The 8,642-nt window shown below is 40.5% G+C and overlaps 1 protein-coding gene across 3 annotated transcripts in view; it reads left to right on the forward strand.

Moving 5' to 3' along the window:
- The window catches only part of PIWIL4 (piwi like RNA-mediated gene silencing 4), a 97,837-nt gene extending 90,096 nt beyond the window's left edge, over window positions 1-7,741 (forward strand). For all 3 annotated transcript variants that reach the window (XM_081064071.1, XM_081064070.1, XM_081064069.1), the window contains 6 exons: window positions 766-869; window positions 2,590-2,660; window positions 4,066-4,219; window positions 6,067-6,192; window positions 6,305-6,452; window positions 7,134-7,741. In XM_081064071.1, the coding sequence (XP_080920197.1) occupies window positions 766-869; window positions 2,590-2,660; window positions 4,066-4,219; window positions 6,067-6,192; window positions 6,305-6,452; window positions 7,134-7,250 (720 nt within the window). In that variant the 3' untranslated portion in view covers window positions 7,251-7,741. The remainder of the gene's footprint in view (window positions 1-765; window positions 870-2,589; window positions 2,661-4,065; window positions 4,220-6,066; window positions 6,193-6,304; window positions 6,453-7,133) is intronic.
- Window positions 7,742-8,642: the final 901 nt, after the last annotated feature.

The raw sequence follows: 8,642 nt of genomic DNA on the forward strand, positions 1-8,642 counted from the left end.
TAACAGAATATTTCATGAAAGAGAATCTAGTTTGACATAGGCTTGGAAGGCCTTATTTGGAACCTCTCAACCGCTATTTAAAATCTGTGCTCCATGGCCTCTGCCTTTACCTGCTTTCAGAAGGTGCTAACTCTCAGAGTAGCTTTGCGCCCTGCATGGGGCTTCCCCAGACCTCGGGGAACTGGCAAAGCCTATGATCCAAACCTCCAAACTCTAGTGGGAACTGAGAAAATCCTCTTCTTTCCTGAACTATGGCCACTGTGGGAGAAGTGAGGGGACAAGAAGTGAGGGAATGTTGCCCATTCCTTTATGTTTCCATAAGCAGGGTGTATGAGCTTACCCCCATCTGCCCCTCCTGGAGGAGCTATAGAGCCAAGTGAGGATTCTTTAGACATCTGAAGAAAGGGAAATGAAATTCCTCTTCAGATTCCTTCAGTCCAGAGGCAAGGGATAAATGGACTGACCACTTTCCCAGAATCTCTTGAGCCACTGATGGTTCCTGGCCACCTCCACAAAGGATGGTGGCTGTTTTGGACTCTAGTGAGTTTCCTAAGCAAAGTATGTACCATATTCTCTCCTCTATCTTTAAATCTCTTTGGTTTCTGGTTTAATAATCTTCCTCACCTGGACATTGATCTCCCTGGCACATAGCTTAACTTGAATAATTAAATAACAAGGGACAGTTTTTTAAAAACTTCATATTAAATCATTGTTTGGGGAAATAATATCTCATCCCATTAAATCACAAAAAATTTAATTTTACAGTTAAAGTCCCTGATGGTAGTTGGTATTGATGTCTGTAAAGATGCATTCAACAAGGGAATGGTGGTGGTTGGATTTGTGGCCAGTATTAACCCCAGAATCACCAGGTACGTTTAAAATTACCCTTACACATTCTTCCATTATTTGCCTACTAATTGTGGTTTAACTGTATAGCAAGGAATAGTTTGTAGTCACTCATTTTTAAAATATGAACATTTATGGTCACAAACCATACCTGCATATGTAAATGTGATTGATAATATTGGAGTAATAGGTAGCCTCATTAAGAAACTATTTTTATATATACATTAGGAAAATCTACTGCCAGTCATATTCCAAAAGTGATGGCCGTGTCGAAATTCTTGTGCATTTCTTTTCTGAGCATGTGCTCTGTGTTATGCACTGTACTAGGAACTTGATATACATTCTGTCAAGCAGTTGAGAAGCAGATTCCCTCATGTGTATCCTGACCTGTCACTTGTTCTGTGTAAATGCTCGATACATGCTTGTTACTATTTTATTATCCTTAATGCTCACAGATACTTGATGTAGTGGTTATTCATACAACCATTAAAAAATAGGCCGAGGAGCGGCCGGTTGGCTCAGTTGGTAGAGCGTGAGCTCTCAGCAACAGCATTGCTGGTTCAATTCCCGCATGGGAAGTTGCTGTCGCCCCTGCAACTAAGATTGAAAATGGCGACTGGACTTGGAGCTGAGCTGCGCCCTCCACAACTAGATTGAAGGGCAACGACTTGGAGCTGACGGGCCCTGGAAAAACCCACTGTTCCCCAACATTCCCTAATAAAAAAAAAATGAAGAAAAAAAACATAGGCAGGATTAGAGATGACACCTCAAACATGGACCCAATGCTTATTAAATTTTACTTCTTAGAATTGTTTTAGTATTTGTTACTAAACAATGTTTTGAGGCTGTAGGAACTATTTGCAAAAAAAAATTTTCCCTAGCCTTAAGCTGTTTGATTTACTCCATTAAATTTGTGGTCAGGCATATATTTGGGATTGTGGGAAACAGGAAAAGTAGCAGCATGCCTCCGACTTCATTCCAGGTTGTATGAGGTCCCTACCTTGTGTGTCACTTCCTTGAGCAGATAAAGGACTTTCAGCGAGTTAGCAGCGTTCCTCATTGCATCATTATTGTTGCATATAGTATTTAGAGAACTATAATAATGTTGACTCATACTTACCAAGTCATGACCTTCATTTTCTAAGTGCTTTTAATTAATTAATGACTTGAGCAAGAGAACTTGCTTCTGAAATCTAAATAAGTTTATCATGTTAAGATTTTAAATCTAAAAGGCTCATTTATAGAAGTGGAAGTTTATGCATGAGAAATCTTGAATATATTGAGAATAGAAGATACACTGCTAAAGTAATAAATTCCTTTATAATAATAACATACCGGCCTCTATTAGTGCTTGTTATGTGCCAAGTACTGCGCTAAGGACTTCATATAGTATCTAATTTAATTTTTACAGCAACCCTATGAGGTAGTAACTACATTACTGTCTTGGAAATTGCCTTCGTACAGATGACACTTAGGTTCACACAGCAAAGTCACAGAGCTGAGGAGTATACCGCCAGGATCTGTACCCAGATGTGTTTGATGCCAGCACAATGCTTTAGCTTCTCTTTACTATAAGCTTCATTTTGTGGTTGGGGGGAGCTTTTTAATACAGTTGTGATGGTATAGCATACACACAAGTATGAACATTGATTTTTACTCATAATATCTATGTCTTAATCCTAATACATGTTTATAGTAGAAATTTTGAAGTTGAACTTTACTTTTGTTCTTTGCTTCCTGTAGGTGGTTTTCCCGCTGTATCCTTCAGAAAACAACAACTGATGTTGCAGATTGCTTAAAAGTTTTCATGATCGGTACTAAAAACACAACAATGAGGGAGGGCTCCAAAGACTATTCCTTCAGACCCAAAGTCCACATGCCAGACCAGATAGGAGAAAGCAAACTCTCCAGGCCTGCCTGAGTCAACTGGCAGTCAGTTGGAAACCCCAAAGCCGTGTCCTGATTCAGGCTACCAGCCCGACTGTAGAATTTATAGTCTGTGTGATAAACAGAAAGCCAGGAGGAGGGAGAGTTTGTAGCTGCTGGTGGCTTTTGCAAGTAGTTTGAAGGCCAAAAGAAACCTACCCTAGAGGAACAAGGATCATGACTTAGCAGGGTTAGGTCTAGAAAGAGGAGAGAAGTCTTTGGGATGGGATAGGGATGCTGGCAGATCAAGTGTGGCATAGCAGAAGAAGATGCAGGCGAGGAACGGTGCCCTTTCCACAGTGGAATGCCGTGGGAAGAGGGGTCTAGGGTTCCCATCCCCTCCCCAGCCCTGGCCCAAATGTGGCTTTGCCATCCTTAGTGTGCTGGTGTCTCTCACTCCCTCCCTGACCTGCATTTTTCCATCTGTAAACTTTGGGGGATTGTAAATATTTTCTTTCCTAAAAAAGTGAATTTGGTGATATGTGTTGGTAATGGACTTACATATGTGATCATCTTCTATTGAACTAAATTGCATTTCCTGGACAGTAAACTGTTATAAAGCAATTGTACAACATATATACGTGAAATGAGTTATTGTATCATATTACTCTCCCCTTACCCAAACCTGGTTTTTTTGTTGTTGTTGTTTTAGTAGTTATGACAAGTTTCTGTTAGGTAGGAATAACTATCTGGGCTTTGCTCTTTAGGCGATTTCTAGTTAGAGTGGGTGGGTATGCTCTCAGAGTTCATATTGTCTGAGACTTGGAATCTAATTGGGTGAGTTTCTGTGAAAAGATGCATGGAGAGGAACAGCCAAGTCCTCTCCTCATGTTTTCATATTTATGTTCATTAGAGAAGAAAATGATATAAAATTATCCCGTTTCTATTTATTGAGAGGATTTAAAGACACTAAATTAGTATTAATTTGCTTTGGGGAGAAGAAATTAAATTGGTATTAATTTGGTTTGGGGAATGTGTACGCATGAATTGAATGCATGAATTGTATGAATTACATTTTAATTTATTGCATAAATATTAACATTTTGCTGGAGAAATGCTAAGTATAAAATACATTGCCGTAGAGATTATTATGATTCCCTGAATAGCAGAGATGCAGAGATGTTCTCTAAAGTTATCCATTTTTATATTATTGCCAATAGAACCCAAATTAGGCATGACCCTATTTCACAGTGGTTTGAAGTAGCAGACTTATTTAAGTTGAAAGATATGGGGATTTTATTTGTTGGCATCAGACAAAAGTTCTTGTTTTCTTACTAACACCAAATTCTGCAGGAGCACTCAACAAATGGTACAAGCACAACCATGGCTTGCCAGCACGGGTCATTGTGTATCGTGATGGCGTAGGGGACGGCCAGCTCAAAACACTTGTTGAATACGAAGTTCCACAGCTGCTGAGCAGTGTGACAGAAGCCACTTCAAATGTCAGGTATAAAATTTGTGTTCTCTCTCTGCATTCCCAATTATCATAGCACGTTCATCGTAACTGTTAAAATTAACAAATGCCAGCATATCTTTTTTTCCATGCAGTTAAGTTTTGCTCTGTTTCTGTATCATTTGAGTACAGCTGGATAGATTGATTTCCCCTAGATTGGAAGGTAGTGGGGATGGTCTTATGTTAGTAGCCTGGGTGGTGTGAGCTTTGGGGACCCTTGGTGGAATCACTTGGAAGAAGGCAGGTGACATCCTCCAGAGCAGCTGACACTGAGATTCAGCAGGAAGCCTGCGGGGGCTGCTGGCAGATGAAGACGCTTTGCACATAGTAACATACCATGGGAAAAAAACAAGCTATAGTTTCAAATTCAAGACCCAAATCCACACAGAGCTGGAGCCTCTGAAATGCAGGCTCTGATGGGCAGCTTAGGTCTGTGGAAGGTACTGAAAAGCACTGTGTAGTGCTTTGAATGCTGGCTGCATGTGGGAATCAGACCATCTTAAACACCAGTGCAGCACCTGGCTCCACGTCACATTTCTAGACTCGATGTTTCGGTACAACATTTTCCTTTAATTACGTCAAGTGGCAAGTGCAAGAAAAATATTAGAGCTGGAAAATGGAGGAGGATGATAATCTTCAGTTGGCTTCTTAAAAGATTCTGAAAGCATCTTCTTTCAAGCAGTGCACAGCTGTCTGTCTGTAGAGTTAAACCACCATCACCACCATCAACCAAGTGTTGCAGCCAGGAGCCACAAGAAGCTGAGCGTTGACCTCAGCAGTGACTGTTAGAGAGGAGGCAGAGCCTAAAAGCTTGGGGCAGTACCACCTTCAGCTATATCCAAACTGTCAGAGCCAAGATATCTCATTCCCCACTGACCTCAGGTGAATGTATCTATTCAGAATCAAAAGTATGCAATTTAGGGATAGCTGACAGTGACAACGAGTTAGTTTTCTTACACAATAACATCAACTTTAAAAGTCTCAGTATTGAAAATATTTATAACATTTTTAATGCAATGAAAATGCTTAATGTGAAATGTCATGGTGACTCCTTGCATCCCAGAGGTTCCTTCCATGATGTATTGGCCTTGGCTTTACTAAATGCTGACTTTAACACTTGGTCATTCAGCATTTGGCCCAAATGTATATTTGGTCAGTCCGCTCATCGTACCAGATGTGTGTTTTGCAGGATTCAGAAGCAATGATTTAAGAAATAAGTGGGACTTGTGGTTCTTCCTTTGCTATCCAGACATTGAGAGGAAGATTAAAGGTGGATAATAGAGGGACTATTCTTGTCTCCATGGATGATTCTGGAAAATCTTTCTTTAGAAATGCTAATTGAAGTTCATTGCCCTATCAACCTTCCTCCCCATCCCCCCCCTTTTTTTTAAATTTAATTTAATTTAATTTTATTCTATTTTTACATCCCTCACACTGTAAACCCCCCTCCCCCCATCCACCACCACCCCAACCTCACACCGAGCCATCACATTATACACATAAAATTATAGTTGGCATTCCGCCCCATCCCCTTTAAATGACATAAACTAGCCATGTGACTGGACCAACACACTTTTGCAACAAATAAGGACAATCCTTAATTTAAAAAAATTGTGTGTATCTCTAGGGGAGGACAGATTGGGGTAATTTTTATTTTCTTCATTTTTGCAGTCATTTTCTAATGAATTTATTTATTCCATCAAAATATTACCAGAGATAGATAGAGAGAGAGAGAAAGAGAGAGAGAGAGAGAGAGAGAGAGAGAAATGGAAAGCTGCATGGCTTGATTCCAGTTCTTTCTGTCTTGATTTGTTTTGGTTTTTTTGTTTTTCTCTTCCCAGCTCCAAACTGTCAGTGATTGTGGTCAGGAAGAAGTGCGTGCCACGATTCTTCACGGAGGGGAACCGCACTGCTCAGAACCCACCACTTGGCACCGTGGTCGACTCTGAAGCAACGCGTCCTGAATGGTAAGTGTTGTTAGAAAGCTTATTTTTAATAAGACATTCATGGTGTGGTGTTCACATTTGCCCCTATTCTGTTTGCTTTCTTTCTCACATTCATTCCATTTTTCCCCCTCAGCTATGACTTTTACTTGATCAGCCAGGCCGCTTGTCGGGGAACTGTTAGTCCGACCTACTATAATGTCATCTATGATGACAATGGCTTGAAGCCCGACCACATGCAAAGACTTACGTTCAAATTATGCCACCTGTACTACAACTGGCCGGTGAGTGACAGCTGTTTACGTATGTGAGTATTGCTACTCTACGTTGCTACTCAGGAGTTATCACCCAATTCACCTTCGTATCCCTACACCTAGCACTATGTCTGACTTTTCACAAAGGATGAATGAATGAATGACTTATTGAGTCCATAGTGGGAGAAACCCAGTCTGTCATAGCAACAAAATAGCAATAACTGTTATAATACATTAGTATTTATAATTGCCAGAGGACTTCATTATATACATTATCTTATGTAAGACTGGGAGAAAATTAGGATATTGTGATTTCCACATTAGAGTTGAGGAAGTTAAAGCCACCTCAGATGTTGTCTGGTGGGAAAGTAACAGGCGTGGCTCTGTCTGTGTTCCTGTGCACGACCCCAAGAGCTGCTGTCAAAGTCCAAGGCCAAGATTTGCTCTGAGCCCCGCAGAACATTAAGTGGTAGGAAATGTAGATCTCGGCTTGGAAACCATGAAGCCATACTGGCCCTCCACCCCATTCTGCCCAGTTAGCCTAAGTTCCCAATGAGCAAAGATGTGCTTTGTTGGTTGAGTCTAGTTATTGTTTACTCACAAATATACTCTATTGTATATGTAACTAGTACATGAAAAGTCTCATGGGAAAAAATCACTTTGAAGAACAAGTTATCCTCTTAATTTCCATCAATATTTTTTCCTCCTCAGGGCTTAATCAGTATCCCAGCACCGTGTCAGTATGCCCACAAGCTTACCTTCTTGGTGGCACAAAGCATTCATAAAGAACCAAGTTTGGAATTAGCCAATTCTCTCTTCTATCTGTGATGACATGAACCATTGGCACCACTAGATGAGGAATCGAGGAGCAGTCAGTATACTTTGTGCAAATCTGCCATCAGTTCTCAATCGAGGCCGTGACTGTGGAAAGGAGATAAAGCTTAATTTTAACTTCTGGAAGAAAAAAACAAAACAAAACGACTTAATCTGAAAAGGTTCAAAAGAAATGTATGTTGTGTTATTTTAGAGTTATATGCTTGGGGTAAATTCTTATTGTGATACACGGAATTAAAATTTACCCTCACCTGTAACTAATTCCACAAGCTAAATAGCCCCTAAGAAAATCAATGTTTGCATGATGTTTTACACTTGATCTTAGCCAAAAGGCGGAGAAGCAATTGCATGATGTTTGATGGTAGGTAAATGGGGTCTAATTCTCACCCTAAATTTTACAAAAGTTTTCTTAAATAATGGTATAGAGCATTTTTGTAGACTGGTTTAAATAGTTATTAGAAAATAAAGAAAATTTAGAGCATCGCATAATGTGTTTATTGTCATTTGAATTTCACTTGAAATTACAGGTGCACCTCATTTTGTAAGTGTCTTCAGCAAAGATTCTTACCCACTAGACTACATCACAATCACTCTGAGTTACATTTCTAAAACTGAACGTATCACTTGCTTTCTTCATGGTACTTGATTTTACTTCATAAAAACTACTCTCATTGATGACCCTACTTCATACTGCACTGAGAAAATACTCCATCAGAAGAGAACTTGCACAGGCTCCCATTCCATTTACCCGCCTAAGGGCATCTATGCTCATTGACCCTGCCTTTCACTTTGCTATCATAAGTAAACCGTGTCTGTGCTCTATGGAAGGCTCTCCACCTCTGTACTAAACCCCATGCCTTCTGACCTATGAAAGACGCTTCTCTAGCACTTCTTTCCTCTTCTTTCTGCATCTTCAATTTCCCCCTCACACCAGATCATTCCCATCGGCTTGATAAGTATACTGTTATTTCTCCCATCTTAATAAAGAAACTATTTCCCCCTCCAGCTACCACCTCCATTTCTTCCTCCTCTTTACAGAAAAATTTCTCAAAAGAGTAGTCTGTGTTTGATATATCAAATACTCCAATCAGAATTTAACAAACAGGGTGGCTCAGGTGTTTGGGGCGCCGTGCTCCTAATGCATGAGGTCGTGGGTTCAAGTCCCACATGGGCCAGTGAGCTGCACCCTCTACAGCTAAGATTGTGAACAATGGCTCTCCTGGGAGCTAGGCTGCCTCAGTCAGCGTCCGACTGCCTCACTGGGGGGAGTGCAAGGCTCATAATACCAGCAGGGAGCTGTGTTCTACACAACTAGACTAAGAAACAATGGCTTGAACCAGAGTTGGGGGGAGGGGAGATGGAAGAAGGGGAAAAAAATAAAAAAGA

Source organism: Rhinolophus hipposideros (assembly GCF_964194185.1).
Source record: "Rhinolophus hipposideros genome assembly, chromosome: 10".
Classification (NCBI taxonomy): Eukaryota; Metazoa; Chordata; class Mammalia; order Chiroptera; family Rhinolophidae; genus Rhinolophus; species Rhinolophus hipposideros.